Below are 19,166 nucleotides of genomic sequence, written 5' to 3' on the forward strand. Positions count from 1 at the left end.
AATGAGACGGATGCAAGGACACAGTGACCTTGATCTTTGACCACCAAAATCTTATCAACTCATCACTGAGTCCAAGTGAACCTTTGTGCCAAATTTGGAAAAAAAAAAAAAAAAAATCTCAAGGTGTTCTCCGGCCACAACCATCGCTGGCACAGAGGCATTAAAAGATTTTTGGCAAGAAATAGGCAATGCAGTAACAGAATCTTGGTTTGCATCAGCACTGCTTAGTTTTACTGTTTGATCTAAGTTTTTTTGGCCTCAGTTTTTATAAAACAGGAAACAGGCGCTTCTTGTTCACAGATTCTCATATTACTGTCAAGCAGTGCACTAAAATATGTTTCTGAAGACATTTTAGTCAAGAGATAGACAATGCAGTAAATACTCTTGGCTTATATTTGATCAGCGCTGCTTGTCTTACAGTTTGATTTGGGTTTGGTTCGAACAATAGCCTGACAATCAACAGTCATCCCGCAGATTTGAGCTGGGAGATGAGCAGGGAGCTCTGAGTGCTGGTAAGATGGAGGGACGTTTATCACAGTTCATTTACACATATTACCCATGTTGTTGTGACACAAAGCTGGTTGAAAATCAGCACAGTATCCCTTGAATGCATAACAATGAAACTTCTTATTTTTTGTCATTGCTTTCTATTGTTGTATGGTAGTTAAATTGTGCATAGGAAACATTTTGAAACCTCTTCTTTGGAGAGTCAAAGAGACTCCACCATTTTGAAACTTGAGAAGCATTGAGGAGATAAGATTTGGGGGACAAACCTTGGAAGAAGCCAAAAGAAGTGGCATGAAAACGATAATGCGAATATAATTTCTTCTATTAAAACATTTGCATTTCAGTTGCCGACTTTCAAATCTCCAATGTGAAAGTGTCCTTGAAAGAGGAAGTGTCTTGTTTTGCTTGAAAGTCTATCTAAAAAAACAAGGAATAAGTCCCTTAATATAATCTTGCTCTAAATGTACATACTGTAGAGAAGCTGTCACTCTTAAATGCCTGCAGTTAGACTGCTAGTGCTTTTCCAACTCTCCGGAGGGAGTTACCTCCGTATCCACAACCTGCAGCGATCAGATTAGTGCACGGTTATTGCTGCTTTGTTTTAAGTTGAGTATGTGAGCTGCCCGCGTGGATGTCAGTTTTATTGATCACATAAGTGGCAGTTAAGCCATCAGTCTTCCTCGAGCTGCCACTGACAGGCTCACCTGCTGAGTTTGTCAGACTGGTGGCTGGCAGGTCTACAGATGAGATTAGAGCTGGTTAACAGGGTTACTGGTGCACCTTATTGTATCTGTGCTGCCATTATGACACTCAAAGATAGCATGTCTGTTTTTGTAAGCCCTCATTTATACAGCGATAAAAAAAAATCCATTTGTGAGCATTATGTGACATGTTTTCTTGTGTTTGTGTAAAAAGCTGCTTCACTTTGAACTGGGAGTTAAAATCCAATTATTTTTAGATTGTTCTGAGGAAATTAATATAACCACATTTCAGCATGTGTCAAAAGCAGAGTACTTAATGCTCCCTTTCCAAATACACAACATAATGTGTAAATTATATTAAATCTGAACACAAACAGCAGCAACACAGAATACTTAAGATAAAACTGTCAAACTGAATTTTTAATGTGGGATTTTCATAGCGTTGCGAGTAAATGCTGCAGCACTCTCAGCTTTAACTCTGACACAAACTGAGCAGTCAAGAAAACCACCAACACACACACACATACACACACACACAAACGCAAGAACATGCATGAGTACACAAGCAATACATTCCTCCTGGTAACATTATCCACTGAGAAGATGGCAACAGGAGACTGTGTTTCAGTGAGTGAAGTTCCAGTTGAAAGCGTTTGATTTAGTTCTCAGAGCAGAGATCATAGTCGCACAGACAGGATTAATTAAGGTGCGTCAAGACCTCTTTCTTAATTACAATGTAGAAAATGGACAGCTATTTCCTACCTGGATTTATTTTCCAGCTAATTGTGTATAACATTTTATCACCTTAATCACTGAGGAGTACCATAACCACTACAGATACTTAGATCAATTGTCACTGTCATATACAGTATTGCTGCACAATATGGCCTGCTTAAGTAAGAAAATAAGAAATGAGTAGGAAATAAAAAGCACACACACACACACACACACACACACACACACACACACACACACTTTTGTACCAGCGGTTTGTATGTTTGTTTCTGTGTGCTTCAATAAGTATGCAAACAGGCCAGTCAATTCTGTTCAAGGCTAAAGGCCAGCCTGCTCAAGGCTTATCTTTTAAAGGTACAGTGAGCAACAGCTCCCCCGCCCCCCCCCCCCCCCCCCCCACACACACACACACGACAGGCCCACTTTATCCTGGCAGGCCACGCTATGGTAAGTCTGAGCTCAGAGAGGAGAGGGGCGCAGGCAAGTCAGCCAAGGATCTGGCTTCAGATCAAGTGGGATAAACCCTGCAAACACACACACACACACACACACACACACCAGTAGATATACAGACACACAATCATGGGCATGCCAAAAAAGTTGTCTGCAAAGAAAAAGCCATGCAGGCGCACACATGCATTCACACAGAATATAATTGCCTTTGTACAATGCCAGTTCTCCCACAGCTCCAGTCCTACCCTGTTCTTCTCCTGGTTCAGAAACAGAGCAAGACCCTTGATGCCCACTCCACCATCTAATCCCCTCTCCTTCAACAATAGGCCTGGTCAGCTGATGGAAGCGCGAGGAGCCCCTGTGTCTTTTTATCAAAGTCGAACAACAGAGCAACGCACCCTGTTGCTGAAGGTCTACGGCTCCAGCTCGTATCTCTTCGTTCAGCTAGAGTGGAATCAATGGCCTCTGTCTGAGTGATAAGAAGTGGAGCATGATGGTCAGTTCTGCAGCTTGTACATATTTGCTCCGAGTGTGACGGTCTGGGTTGAGGAAGCGTGGAAAGATTGGGGATCAGTGCCTATGGGGATGCTGGTACCTGGAGGTCGGAGATAAGGCCGGTCCCAGAGCCTTCTTTGAGATAAGCGTTTGAAGTCGTGACCTTTTGCATATGCGAAGGCAAGGTGGAGCCAGTCGGCGAAGAAAGCCGTGCACGCTGTGCGGTCTGAAGGAACAATGGGGAGCTGTGCTGACGGAAATGGGGAGGGGATAAAAAACAAAAAAAATCCCAGTAGGAATCTTGGTTTGCCTCACCAGAAGGTAGGCAAAGTGTGTCACCATCTCGGTATGGTTTTGCATACTCCCCAGCTATTATTGCATGTCAATCTTTCTGTTCTCTCTCATCCTCCTTCTCTCTCTCCCTGCACATCCATCTGCATCTTCCTGCACATCGAGTGAAGCCCACAGCTGGAAATAGCTGACTGATGTCTTCTAGAAGACCAAGAAGACTGAGCAGCAGTGTTCGATACATTGTGAAGATGTGACAAGCAACATCCTTTGGCACCTCTTCCCCTGTCTATTTACGACACCAAAGCTTCATTAGCAAGACGAAAATAAAACTCCTCTTGTTGCTGAAGGGTAAGACTTAAACACAACACAGCCATTTAGTCTCAATGCCTATAAAATCAATTATGCGTGTACTGTACTATCTATGTGCTATATGCACAAGAGCCCTGTGGCTTATTGGAAGAACTGAAGAAGTGGCACTTTGTGTGTTTAACCTTAAGTGGGAAAGGAAGCTTTTGTTCTTCCTATACCCTTGCTGTACGGCTTACTCCCTCAATATGGTGTGCTCATTCCTTCCCTTGCACTCTCATTCCGCCACTTTTTGTCCATCTTTATCGACAGCATTCTTCCCTTTGTTTCATCGCTAAAAGCTCAATGAATGTTTGTTTTGCTTTCTCCCTCCCTGATGACTTTGTTTCCCCGCTCATATCAAACAATTCAGATTCTTTATGCCTGTTGATTCTTTATGCGCCTTACTCTCAGCAGGAGCCTCTTTTAATGGCTCAGACAGCCACATTAATGGCTTCCTCCGAATCAATAACAGCCAGCCGCAGTATATGTTAACATACACTTACGCAGCACCATTTCCAACGTAACTGATCCTCGCCAGTGCACTTGCACGCGCGCGCTCCTTTCGTCTCCGTAATTAATGCTTTTGAAAATATGCACATTTATTCATGATCCCATCCATCAGCACCGGGCTCTGGCACACACGCACATATTCTGTAGCGCAGGAATAGACTCTCTAGCCCACGCGAACACAGATGAGACAGACCACACATCAAGCTGTGGCACACAGTGCAAGTGTGTCAACTCGTGCCCGTCTAATTAATAATGCAGCTTTCAGCTATGCATCATCAGTAGCCTGAGGGAGTCGTATGATACTGCGTTGGGGAGGGTGATTATGTCTGTGGAGGGTTTGCGTGTTCAGGCACAACTTTCACTGATGTAATCGCAGGCATAAAAAGTAGGAACATAACTATAGCTATATAAAAGTGACTAAATGTGACTGTACTGCTCAATAAACAGCAGTAAAAAAATGTTGGATGGATAAAAGCAGAAACAGGTCTTTGATCAGTTTACATTAAGTTAGTTTAGAAGCTTAAACTGATCAAGCAGCTGAAACACTGTCAAGTATCACCAGAAACAAATAAGGGAAACATGAATGTTTACTCTTTTACATGTGAATAACCAACATATATTCCGCCCTGTTTTTTAGAAGTCGTAAAATGTTTCAAGACATTCATGGAGAGGAAAAGAAACTTAATAAAAGACAATCACTGCCTTGAGTTTTGATGATATTTCTTGTGAAACAAAGCTAAAAGGTTTCCCAGTAGACTGGCAGAGCTGGCGGATGGTGCTTTGAGAAACTAGGCTAGCAACTATAAAACACCACTCGAAAGCCGTCCCGCAGGAATACATCCAGTTGATCTAAACATCCACATCTATTGTGCGTGGTCTACAAGGAAATCGCCTATAGCTCAGCACATACAGAGCAAAGACACATGACGACGTGTTTCACGATTAAAAAAGCAAATAAAGGCACATTATATCCCGTGTGAGGTGCAGGCAAACATCTGCAGCAAGGCAGATGATCCTGATTAAAGAGCTGCACTGTGTGTGGTTTTCTGTCTCATTCGAACTTTGAAAGATAGCCATTTTTCCAAATGCAATAATCTTGCAGTTTGAGGGGGGAAAAAAACACTGTCACCCGCCCTCAACTTTCATATGCTTTCATCTGAGACTCTGTTGGCATTGAGGCTGGTTTGGGAAGCCACACATCTGGATGACAGCTATGTGAGAACTTCTCACAGAGACCAGACATTTCACTCTACTTTGGTATTCCCTTGCCGAGGTAGCCACTTGTACAGTAAGCTCTTTCTGCTCTGTATTTAGACTGTGTGAAATGGTTTTTGAAATGCACTGCTGCAGCCTTGTTCCTCAATCTACTGACAAACAACTGAGCACAGTCTGGCACATGAGTTGCTCAAATGCACATTCAGATTTCTGATTATGTCAACCAGAGTAAGTGACACTTGAAACGCCATCCATGTCCCATAACACACACTCAAACAGAAACACAGTCATGTCTTGCCAGATGCCTTGCTACAGAACTATAAAGCTATTATAGACAACCAATGTTTACATGTTTATCAACCATGACCTACAGTGGCTATGTTGAAGTGCAACTATGTTTATGTGCATTTAAATAACTCAAAAAAATAAAAAGAAAGAAGGAAAAATCGAATTTTAGTAATTATATCAGAAGCAGAGGTTTTGGAAAGGTCAACGTTAACTTGCACATCAAAGTGTGTCGTTTTAAGACTTAATCTGTTAACTGTGTCTAAAATGTCACGCAAAATATTCTATCAGCCCACTTTTTGTATTCAGTACCCAGGTTATGGTGCTTCACACAGGGCAGCAAATTGAAATCAATGCCACATGTACTGCCACATGCTTCAAAATCTGTGCTTATCTTAGAGTTGGAAAAGCTTGCAATTTATTTCTCAGATAAGAAATTGAAGTAGCAAGGGAGATTATTAAAACCGCAGACCAAAATATAACAGTCATGCCATACCGATCGATGATAATCACTGTTATCTATTGCTACTGATGGTACCTATACATGTTGACCTTTATGTTAAAGTCTATTTATCCGTCATTATAAGCATGTATCGCATACTAGTGATAACTGGAGTACTAATTCAAGAGGGGACAAATCAGTCAACAAAAAAGTTGCTTTATAAAGTTCTACCAAAGGTAAGACTTTCACTTTGAACGTGACAACAATGAAGGCCTTTTCTCGGGGTTTCAGAGTGATGCATTCTGTGCACAAAATACTTTTTCTCTCTCATTCTCTGCAGCAGCCATATGCTGTAATGTGAACTACCCATCAGCTCCTATACACAGACGACAGATCCGTACATATGTTTGTCCTGCAGGCACACTTGTCCTTGCTTTTTGCGCATTCTCTCCACCGAACAAAGCTGCTTTAGACGAGTACCAAAGGTGAAACCCACAACACAAATCTATTTCTATTGTTCGCTGTATCTTGCTATAGCTCTTGCTCCTTTTCTCTCCCTGTCCCCTGGCTCTCTCAATCTCCACTATGCCTTAAACATGCCTCCAGCGTGTCAGTGTCCATATGACAGTATCAAACAATGGGGAGAACATAAAGAGGAAGAAGAGGCGAGGCAGAGACGGAGAGAGACAGAAAAACAGGATGAGGAGGGTGTTAGAGGGGGTGGTGAAAATACACACACACACACACACACACACACACACAAAAAGCACTAGTGCAGGAACAGAGTGATATTATCATCTCAAGCATTGCGTTTAAGCCTAGCCCATCTGAACAAAGCCACCGCAGACTGCCAGAGGAAGCAAGGGAACAGAGGCGAGAGGAGAAAGCCTGTGATGAGAGGAGACAAGACAGTGGGGCATGAGGAGGTGAAATGGTAAAGAGAAGTGATGAGAAAAGTGTGGAGATTGGAGCCAAATGCCAAAACTGAGAAAAAGTAGATGGGAGGTTAATGGCACATGAGTCAGAGACAGAAGGGAGAGAGCAATATAGACAGAAAAAAAAAAAGACAAGGCGGCAATTGAGAAAGATGGCGCAGAATCCAGTAATTACCATGAATGAGAGCACTGTTGCATGCAGGGACTAATCTAGGCCCCCTCTTCAATCTCTGAGCTTCAAGTATGACCTCCTTCAAAATCTCATACCCTGTAGTTTTTGTCTCCTCTCCCCGCTCTCCTGTCATCACTCCTGCTCTCCATTTTGTTTGCTGTTTTCACTCTGACTTTCTCTCTTCTTTTGTCTGCCCTGCTTTGTTTCATTCCCACCTCACCACTGGCTCGACTTCAATCCACTCATCCTGATCACTCACTTTGTTGTTTCCTGTTCCCCATGCAGCGCTCCTCTCTGTTCTGCTCTTACCTCTGCTTCCTGCTCCTGTATCACAGGTTCCTGCCTGCTTATTCCCATCTCGGTAGATACCCTATTTCCTGCGTACCTTCTAATCTTTCCCTCCACTCCGTTCCTCTCTTTAGTGGTTTTTCCTCTCTCTACCAGCACCCGTGACCCCTTCCCCAGCTACCTTTTCCATCTCCCTGTTTCCCCCTACTCCTTTGTCCTCCCCCCCTTGATTCCCTGTCTTTCTACACAATGAATCCAGAGGGTTTTATCTTTTTTTCCTCAATGGCTTTGCCACTCTCCCTAATCCCTCATCTCCATCAGCTTCCCTCTCAGTCTCTATCACTCTCTTCCCATGTGCTTTCCTTCCTTCCTCCGTCTTCTTCACACACATTTTGCTCTTTTTTCATCCCGTACTCTACCCCCCCTTCACCGTCCTCTCACATTTCTACCTCTCACACTCTCTGACATGCAATCCCCCCCTTCCTCTCTCCAGGGCACTCTTCTTTTTCCTCTGTTCCACTTAAACTTTCCTTCCTTTTGCATTTCCCTGATGGATACATGCACAGCAAACACATGCATGGATGCTAACACCTCCGAAACACACACACATACCACTGCGCCCTGCACCTTTATCGCCGCCCAGACGCACATCTGCATTCTGCCGCACCGTACATAATTGCCATGGCTGCTTGTCTGTCGAGAAACACCTTCAGCTCCACCATATCATGGGTGAATGCACACTTACAGTATTGGCAGAAAACACATTTGCAGAAAATAACCCGGCCCATTATACTGAGAGCTGACTGACACCTAATGCATCACTCAAGGGTGTCCATCTGTTTACTCCTAATAGCTGCACGCCATTTTGGTCCATTGCCACTTTAGTAGATGCATGTGGGGATAATGCTCCCTCTTAGTAATATTTAATACTGAATTAGTTACTGCCAGGTAATCATGGATAAATCATCCATGAAAAAGGTAAAGCAGGATTCGACAATGAGACTAGGAGATGTGTGTAGTGATCCAGATCCCTTGCAACGTGACAGCCAAAAGAGTGGCATTCAGGGAACCACTTCTTTTGATAAGATGCAACGGAGCACCTGATGCCAGTGTTGATTACTCCCATTTTTATATCTATACTCCAGCTTCTGTTATTTGCTTCAATACACCAGGCTTTCAGCCCTGCAAAAGTGTGGCGCAGAATAGAGCTACTAAGTGACTCTGCTGCTTATGGATGGCTGCATTAGACATGCCTGAAGAAAAGATAATAAAGTCAAAAAAAATGTGCGGGGGAAATTAAATTGAGCTCCGGGCACATAACCATCTCTTAAAAGTACTGTATCTAAATTTCTCCAACATTCATCAAAGCTATCCAAGAGAATGGAATCATATTCAGTGCACCTCTTCACTCTGGTTTCATAATTTTCTCCGTTTTTGACTTAATGCAATTTAAAAATGCAAAAACAGCATTTTTTCCCCCTTCTCTTGGGCCAACAGAGATAAAAAAAAATGTCTCTTGTGCAAACTTATGGAAACATTTCTAAAAGAACCCCAAAACAAGGAGTGATTAAATTTTCCTTTTAAGTTCTTTTTGCTGCACACTAAACCTATTAAGGACTTCATTAATAATCTCTAAACTTTTGCAAAGAAATAGTCAAAGTACTTCACAGCTATTGAGGACTTTAGCAGGGTGACTAATGAGCAGTCAATATCTTGTATTGGTGCAGACTCGACACCTCTTGGTCTTTCTTTAATGTGATATTGTTCTGGAAAGATAATGGCCTTGTGAGCCTCATTGGAGTTTGCACAATGCCGACTAGGCAGGCACAATTTTCTAAAACAGCCAATGTACTGTGAAAAGAAGGAGGTACGGTAAATGACTGAAATGATTTAGATGCAGAGATGGAAAGAAAAGACTTAGAGAGAGGGAGCCCCATTCGAGCGCCACGCACTTTACACAGTGATCTCACCTCCTTTCTACTGTCAGCCAACTGGTGAGTGTGTGCTGAGGGGCCAGAGAGGGGCACGTCTTTCAAGCCAAGTGTTGATGGAGCAGGGGAAATGTTGCAATTGAAGCCAGGCTTAACACACTTTAATGCAAATGTGATGCTCGTAGAAGCACAAATCAGTGAGCTAATGAGGTTGTTTTGTCTTTTTGGGGGGAGTTTTACATATCAAAGTGCTACTTAAGTGACCTAACAGTAGTATCAGATCATTCATCATTATTCAGTGTTGCCGGCTGGTGTATGGCCATCATGGACCAACTCAGCTCAAACACAGATAAACACTTTTGCTTTATTATCACTTACTTGTTAACCTCAACATTCCTTGGATCTCATCCATCTCAAAAAGCTATGAAAATGAGAGTGTAGTAAGAATGGCAACAACAAGTGAAAAAAACAAAAAACAATCACAAGTACACCCACGCACACATACATGAACACACACACACACACACACACACACAAAAAAGCCCCCTCACTCAAAGTACAACTCTACCCAGCAGCAACAGTAGAGCTATTGTTCAGAGTGAAATTCCTCCACCACTCTGTGGGTGCAGGTCATCACTTGACCACCATCACCATGGTGACTGAATGAGGGAAGGTTTAGGAGGGAAAGGTTGTTAATTTACAGGAGCCTCAACAGCAACGGCTGACTGGTCCTGATTCAAGGACGGGGATGATTCATGCAGACTCTGGTCCCGGTCTGGGAGTCACCCCCCCTCCCCTGTTTGGCCATAGCTAATGGCAACGGTGTCCTTAGACAACAGGGGCTCTGAAAAGACTGACACTTAGCCTTGGTGAGTGGGAGGGAAGGAAGGGATGGCGAGAAATGAAAGATGAAACAAGTGAGGATATATTCTGAGATAAAGCACAGAAAGTACACTCAACAGATGGGTGGATGAACATGGTATAGTATTTATTTCCCCATGAGAACCCATGGATAACAACAGTATAGATTCTAAATACTACTGCCAGACCTCCCAATTTAAAAGGCACTCTTACTATACTGGAAAACAATTTCATTTACAATTTAAATTACAGAAATAGGAAGCTGCGCCCACTCAGTTCAACGCTGCCAGGCAGCAGCTAGCAGCATCTTGCCAACTGCCTGGCCTTTCTTCTCCTGCGGACCAACAGCCGAGAGCCCCTTAACGCTGCTTTGTGCACATGCTTTAGGCGGACAAAAGCAAAAACCTGAAACTGTCCCAGAGTTCAAATTCATGGGCGGTGACATGTGCAACCTCCCCTATTTGTGCCTGTCAAGTGTGCGTTGGCTCTGATAAACTGGCACTATTACATTCCACTCCCACACCTCAGTCTACTGCCATTATATTCCCCTACGCCATTTCATGCTCCCTCCCACACCTTTCTCTCTCTGCCAGCGCGCTGAGTGCTACTGACGAAGGGCATGAACAGACCTACATCTCAGCGTCACACACGTCTCCAGCACAAAAATTGCACATGGATTAACTTGTCATTTTAATCTATAGCACCTGTATTATTCGGCCCCAAAGTCTGGCAGTAATCAATGGAGGAGGACGAGGCTGTGTGAGAAGCTATTAGCAAGCTAAAAGGATACCAAAAGTGAATACATACTGAGAGACTTTTAATCACTCTGACATTCTTTATTCTTTATATATCAAACTGACACGATGTATTAACGTCTAGTTTACTGGCGACGCTAATGGAGAGGCAGGAGTTACTGCTGACAGTCACTGTATATACAGCCCCGTCTGAATTACTGCTGTTTATTGGCGCTGCAAATGGCAGGGCTGTGACGACAGGTTGCTGAATACATAGCGCTTATGCAAAACAGCAGATGCAGTACTAGTGGATCTATGGAGTAGTTCTTACACAGCCTTAGGAGGATATAACAAATAGAAAGCTGCAGATTACTCTCTGTGGGAGGGGAGCATCCCTGGAGTTTAAAATGAGGGATTTGACTTCTCGGAGAACGGCGCTCCATACACAAACCAGAAGGTTGAAACTATTCATTGTACTGTCGGGGGGAATAGAAGGAGGTGTGTGGATGTGCTGCCACGGTGGCCAAAATAAAGCTTATGATCATATTAATGTTTTAGTTGGGCAGACATTGTTATAATAAGCCAAATTCACTTTCCAATCGCTGTGAGACGAGTGAGTCTCGCTGACAGGCTTATCGAAAAGTACAAAAGAAACTGACAGGTTTAATTACGCGCAGTCATGTAACCGCCCAAACATCTTGCTGATGCTTCATTTTTGAAGATCTTGGACCGTGTTTATGGGGCTTAGTTTTCATCAAACAAATCCGAGTCAAGGGTGATGTCGACTGCCAATGTTCTGTCATGTCGCAGACTAATGTTAATTGTCAGCTCACTGCCCAGCGTCTCACTCTGACTGACAGTTCTCCGAGGACCTGTAGGCCAATGATTAGTCGGATGAGGTCACTGGTAAAACTCAAAATACAACAAAACGTGTTGTGGCGGTTGCATGGGCATTCTTAAATTTGCTGAGGGACTTGCTGCCTGTCTCCACGGGGGTCTGGACATTACAAAATCAGCATACTTCATAGAAAACGTTGAGTGTGTAAACAAAGCCCTACCCTTGGGTGTGATTGTGCCATTGTAAGACTGATACAAGACACCCTTGAGCAGACATGACTATAAATAATTCTGTTTACAATGCATTGTAATTTAAATCACATGTAAATGGATTGATCCGGCACACAATGTAAATGCATTCCAAGATGTGTTCTGAATGTCAACATCTCTGAACCATTGTGCTCTGCATAATTGATGTTGCCCCTTTTTGTTCAAAGAAGAGCCCTAATGGGTGTTTTGCTGCTTTGAATGTGTTTGGGAGCCACAGGCGGTGCAGTCTTCACAAGTTTAAGGATTTATTTGCTGTTTATTTCCCCAATTATTGCACTGATATTAAAATAAATAGTCTGCGGCAGTGAGAGCATAAATCTTCCTCATGTGATGTTGAAAAGCTACAGTGCATCGTGAAACTTAATGCAAGATCGGAGAGCTTTATTGTCACGGCTTCGCGTTATGTACAGCAACGTAACAAAATGTGGGCGTATGTGTGTGTTGTCCGCTGAAAGTATCATGCATATTGCGACACACAAACACACACACGACCAAAACAAATGCCTTTGATGCCTGTGACTACACAAAGCGTACCTTATCTTCCAAAACACACAAAGCAATTGGGAGCTTTTGATGCCCTTAAACCATCGTCCGGCGCTCTGTTCCTACCTTCACATCACTCACACTTCCCCTCACTCTGTTACTTTTTTCTCTCAGAATAACTTCAGCTACGAAAAAAAGGCCAAGATGAAGCTTCTTTGAGATGGAGGAGATGTGAGAATTAATCACTATCACACTCTCCCACAGTCACCACGCCATCTGATACTCTTTGTCTGCTCGTGTTAATTAATGCGTAATGAGAGACGCTGATGTGTGCATTTTAAATCAATTACTTTTCTTAAACGACTCTAAGGGGATTCTCAGCCACTTTTTAAAAAGCATCAACTTCTGTGCTCATCACTTTTGTACTTGTAGTCTTTAAACTCATCGGAGCCGTGACCTTCAGGAAGTTTCTTCTGGAGGTTGGAGTTATTTTTTTTGCAATTAAATATGCAGAGCAATCACTGTCAGATGCACTGTGACTCTGTTTGTGTGTGTGTGTGTGAGATTTGGTGTGCTCACGCCCTCATGCTTCCTTGGATATGCAGAGTGGCTCTCTTGTTCTCAGCGAGGGCTCCCCCAGCATCTGTCCAAGTCCTGTGAGCCCTGCGGCGGTGTTTCAACAACAATTCGTTGCAGGGGCAAACATGCGCTCCGTCACTGCACTCTCTATCCCCTGCTATGAGCAGCCCGGCAGACCGGGGAGAGCAATGAGGAGCTCAGCTTTGCAAAACTAGCTTTCATGTCATTTCTGTTTCCAGAGTTACACTGCTCGGCCTCAGGGCTCGACTCGAGATGGATGCTGCTCTCATCCTCCCCGGCTTATCGCTACCCCTCGCTCAGTTCTATCCAAATCCCCGCCTTTCTCTACCAAATCACCTGTCTCTCTTTGCTTGCCTCCATCTTCCTGCCCATTGCTATTCATTGCTCCTCGCGACTCCCTTTCTGGTTCACTTTATGTTTATGTGGTGTGCTTTCCATTTCTTTATCTCTGTTATCCGTTACAGGCTCCCCCATCCCACTCCTTCTATCTCACTGCACGATGATTGCACCAATGCATTTATGGAAGATTGTGTATTGTTACACTGCACTGTTTGCCACTTTGCCACCTCTCTGCTATTTCAAAAATCAATTACCCATCAAATAAAACGATAAACAGTAAAAGCGGCTCTGTGCTGCTGTTTGTGTCTAACTGTGCCAAATTGTTTAAAATCACTCTGATGGGAAATAAAAACACTGGAGGCATAAAAAAAGCTTGGAGGCTGGTGCTGCTTCTGTGGATCTAATTATCTCACACCTTTAAGGCAGGATAACCAAACGCTGGTCTGTATACGCCACAATGATCCGTCCACTGACGGGCTGCGTGCTGATCTCTCACTAGACTGTTCAAATCAAGGGAACCAAATGTGGAGACACTGAGGCAAGCAATTATGGGAAAGGAGGAAGAGGAGTTGAACAGAGGAGGAGGTACAGGGGAGAAAGTGAGGAAGGAGATGCTGTGCTCAGGTGGCTTAGAGCGGATATTGTACGCCTTATCTGTCACCTGCAGGTCTGTGCTTATTATAGAGAGAGGCAAAGTCAGAGCAGAATGTAAGGTGAGTACATGTGTGTGTGCGTGTGTGTGTGTGTGTGTGTGCATACAGGAAAGAAACGCAGAGAGTCAAACCACAGCGATGCCTTCACTTCCTTGAAAGCACAGAGTCTGAATGGTAATAAAAAAAAAAAACAAAGGAAAAAAAAACTGAGCTTCTCTTCACTTGATGTGTTCTGAAGGTCACAACAACACGGATCTCACAACTTCTCGACGCTTGTACTTTATGCGGCGCTACACAAGTTTTCAGCAGCGAAATAAGCAGGAGAACATTTGGGTCATTTGCACTCCATACATACAAATAAATACTATAAAATGAGTGCTGACAGGGAGTCTTTGGGAATATAACAACGGCACCAAACACACTGTGGAACTGAAAACACACCCCCTTCTCTGCGGGATAGTTGGAAAATCTGGTGTTTTTATTTTTATGATAAGAAAAAGATATAACTCCTGACACCTGACAACATTTTAGAGATGGAGGCAGTCAGAGAAGCCTCTCAGTCAACCGAGGCAGGCCTTTTAATAAAACCGCTGCTAGGCAGAACACTTCCTTTTTGTAGGAAATGGAGTATAATAATTGTAGTCAGGACTGGCAATATTATGTGTCATAAAGCACCCCTTAGATCTTCACTGAGCCCCTGCTGAGGTGCATAAACATTTTATGATACAATATGTATGAGTTGTAATAGATTGAGAATGTTTTCTGCAAAGTAATTACTGAATGTTATGTCTACTTTGATTTTTAACTGTACATTAGAAAACATTTTTCAAATTCATCTAATATGAGGTATTTTGCAAGCAGCGAGCTGTTCATACAGAACCCAGCATTTGTTGTGAAGACTGCGTGGTGAGATCTGATCCCTCAGACGCAATAACGCAGCTCTGTTCTGCCAGCACTGGAGCTGGTATTGTTCACTTGTCAACAAGGAAATGGGAGTGCAGTGGACACAGATATCAATCAATATTTCTGCATCACTATACAGATCTATTCAGCATTCTGTGCCTCTGCATTGAGTCGCCGAGTCTGAGAAGGACGTGTGATGATGGATGGAACACGTACAGGTGAAAAACATAAAGAATTTGACAAAATCAGCTTCACTACTTAGGCAAAATAAAAAAATATCCCTGATGAATGTTAGCCTAACAAATGTAGATTTGTGCGGTATTGCATTAGTGGACTAAATCACAGCAAGCAGAATAATTATCTCCTGCGACGATTATGTGATCTGCAGTTCGTCAATAGTGTCACATCGGAGCCATTTTTCACAGCCGAGGAAAGAGATGAAGAGTTTTATTTTATTTTAGAGAATAAATGGTGTTGAAAAGTTTCACTGAGATTTACTGTGCTCATATTGTGAAGTCTAATGTGCGGCTGCAGCGGAGACACGTTTTGCCTCTTGAGTTTCGATCAAGTTTCTGCTGACTTCTCAGTATTGCTAACATTACTGTCTTGTGGGCTATAGATGCTGCCTTTTTTGTACTCTGCACTTGGCCTGTTTTGTTATTTCTGACAGACATTTTTTCTTACTGGCGAGTGAATCAATTTGACAGCAGCACCTAGACAGAGGGATAAGGATACACAGGATTTTTATTTTTTTTTTAGCAGAAGAAAACACTGACAGTGGTCCACATTTGGTTGCCTGGGGTTATATGCACATCAGGCTTGGACTGCTGACAGAAATCATGTCGGCTTGCCAGTGGAAGTGCAGCTGAAGTGTTGACAGAAGCCGACTGTTGTGCCATGGTGGCAACAGCTGCCTGTGAGAAGTGAAGCTGCCAGTGGAATAAGAATGGCACGCCAAATGTAAGTGGTACCTGCCAGTGACTAAGATATACCAGAAGACATCAGGCTCACTGTCAGGGATGTTGCCACTGCTATTTGTGCTGCAACGCAAAGTCAAAACAATGTCATCAGTGTTATTAGATTTCACAGCATTACCATAATGATGCCATGGCGTGAATTGTGTTGTAGTGAGGGATGTCTGCAGCAGCTCATGTCTTCTTTGGCATTAAGCTGAATCTGTCAGTGGCTTTTCTGTATCTTTATGAGCCGACTGCAGAATACATTTCCTAAGTGATGTTTTCAGAAATATCAGATGACGTGACATATTGAGTGTCAGAACTCCTCTATCATCCCGTTGATCCAGTTTAATAGAAAACCTGTAAATACTGTATCTACAAGCTTTCACATGTTCTGAAATCTGCTGCAAACTTTGCTGCCAGATTTTCAACAATTATAACCACAACAGACGAACATGACAGTGGTTACCACCCAGTCTCATCTTTAAAATGCTGATGCTTGTGTTGTTGTGGATGAACTCGGAATGAAGCGAAGAAAGTGAACGAAGATTGAGACTATTATTTCACGACCCCCCCCCTTTTAATTGTGAGAGAAAACAGATCCAGCTCAACTGGCATAATTGGTGTCTCTGCAGCTATTTTAGACCGTCTGCATCACGGGGTGTTAAGGCTCCTGGTGTGCCATGTACAGTGTTTATCACACTATCTCCAAAACTCTCAAAATCTCCACATTCTGCACATTTTTCTTTCTGCAAGTTATCAACTATACCATTTCATCAGCTTAAGCAAATCACACATGCTTCATACAGTCAACCTGTTACTGGTGCATATCTTACACATCATTTTTGTATAATATCCTGCAAAAAGTATAGTTTAGGAGATAATGAACATAGACATCAATACACATACTGTCAGCTTTTGTAGTACATATGGTCCATCTGGAGTTATAAAGTAGACAGCCTGTGATTTAAATCCAAATCTTTCAGTTCTGTGCACAAAATGTCTATGTCTGTAGAGTGAATTTATATTTCACTTATTAGGGTTTAAACATAGTGTCACAGCATATCATTTTACATACTGTCTGTAAGGTATAACTATTTTCTATTCTTGTAACTTCCTAATTTGCTACTTGCTGCATACATCACTATTTTTTGATTAATTTTACTACTCTCACACTGCCAATATTTGGCATTGATCCATTTCAGTCCCACTGCTATTTTTACCTCTATTAAGCACATCCTGTTAATCAAAAAAGTCCCACTTTACATGTTCTGGATGTAGCTGTGATTGAATTTGCTGTATCTTTTCACAATTTGCTGCTGCAGCAGTTCAACATGCTCTAAGGAGTCATTAAAGTTTCTTCCTGTTGCTTTTTCTGCTTTGAATTTTGATGAAATGTGTCAGTATAACAATCAAACCCTCAATAAAAACAGTATGAAATGTGTGAGTTAAAGGTTAATCAGAGGGACGAGGAGTGTCTCTGCTCTGCTACAAATCTGCAACCTGTGTCTGATTCTCAGTGCCTGAAAAGATGTTGTGCTTCGTCTGTCTTTCCTGCACACACGATCTCATACATTTGACTTAATGACTTACCTGCTGTAGTTAGGCAGAGCTCCTCGTCGCTGTTGTCCTGACAGTTGTCCTGGCCGTTACACAGGAAGCTGCGGTCTACGCAGTGGCCGTTTCGACACTTGAAGCGAGCCTCCGAGCACACCAGTGGGTTGCCTGCTGGGGTGGAGGTCAAAGGTGAAGTGTAAGTTCAAACAGGGTAACTATGGTTTTAAAGTAACTTGAGAAACAGAAGCAACTGAGCGCGTGACTGAGCAACACATTTCAGAGCCTGATGAACTCATTTAAAAGCCAGTTAAATTAATATTCTGTTGTGGTAGTGTGTGCAGTTTGTTAGAAGTCGTTTTGTGTTAATCCCATACAATCATCAACACTGATTTGATAAAAATTTAAGAGGAAAACATGGGTATTACAGTGTCATGGGGATTTTCATTGAAGAAATTAAACATTAAAAACAGTGGGGGTTAAAGCAGAGAAACATTTGATGTGAGGAATCTGATAAAAATCAAACCGGAAAAAAACATGTAAGAAACATTCAAAATCCTGCCCAGCACTATCACTTCCTATTAGCACAAGTTCTGGTTTGGTCTTTGTTCTAGCTTCTGCAAAATGAGGCAGAATTATCTTGTGAGAAGATCCAGACAATTACACAGTGGTGACGCAGTATGTGCTGGGAGCGTGGAGCAAAGCTCCATTTAAATGGCTAGATTAGATTTGTGAGCGTGGTGCCCTGCGGGCGAGGAACACTGCCTCTGACAATGGTGAGTGATCGGCTTGATGCACGCTCCCCACTGGGAAAAGCAGGGATCGGGTCATGTGAGGACAAATAATATGCCTGATAATGCAGACTACACCTGGATCCCGCCGTTCCTCTCGTCCTTCATTTCAATACGACATGTGTATTCACCTGTCTAAAAGGCACAGCTGAACCCAAGGGTGCAGAGTCAGGAGCTACAAGCAATGCAAACAAATAAAGATGACTCAAACTTTTTGAAAGGGTAATAGAATTTTCTACATCGCCATTCATTCATTGTCACCACTATTACTATCGGCTCCATATGCGGGATTTGATAGTGAGCGGAGGGGACAGCTTCAGTGCAGAAATTGCATTCTTTATAGAATGACACTCTCCTTCATTTTCCCCTGAAAGGAGGGACATAAAGAATACCTGCTTCACACTTTAGAAAGTCTGAGCAATATAATTCTGGCAATAAAAAAAAACTGAAGCCGAACAAAATAAGAGAAAGAAAAAAAATCAACTGACAATCTCAGAGCACACTGTTCAGAAGCAAATCTAAAAACGGCAACAGTTAAATGATTATATGTGCGCTGTGCCTCTGGAAAAATACTAAGCTCTTTGCTTTTAAAAATTAACCACCCAACCTGCAAAGATGGAGACTGGGATGTCAGTTCAATTTGTAAGTAGGGTCTTCATATTCTTTGTCTTCATAGTGTAACACAATGAACATTGTAGATCGGAGAGGGAGGGAAGATGAGAAACCAGAGAGATGGGTAAGATGTGCAGAGGTGTGGCGATTGTTATCTTAATTGGATATCTCTATTTTTCTAACTACCTTTGCTGCTCCTAAATTAAATGAGTCACAGAGTGCCATTTTTCCATTATTTCACACTGGCCCATTCAAACTATATGCA

The 19,166-nt window shown here is 42.7% G+C and overlaps 1 protein-coding gene across 1 annotated transcript in view; it reads right to left on the reverse strand.

The window, feature by feature from the left end:
• ldlrad3 (low density lipoprotein receptor class A domain containing 3) overlaps positions 1-19,166 on the reverse strand; it is a 91,293-nt gene that overhangs the window by 19,757 nt on the left and 52,370 nt on the right. Inside the window, exon 4 of the mRNA XM_050073753.1 lies at positions 17,538-17,672. Within this exon, the coding sequence (XP_049929710.1) occupies positions 17,538-17,672 (135 nt within the window). The remainder of the gene's footprint in view (positions 1-17,537; positions 17,673-19,166) is intronic.

Source organism: Epinephelus moara, chromosome 20 (genome assembly GCF_006386435.1).
Source record: "Epinephelus moara isolate mb chromosome 20, YSFRI_EMoa_1.0, whole genome shotgun sequence".
Classification (NCBI taxonomy): domain Eukaryota; kingdom Metazoa; phylum Chordata; class Actinopteri; order Perciformes; family Serranidae; genus Epinephelus; species Epinephelus moara.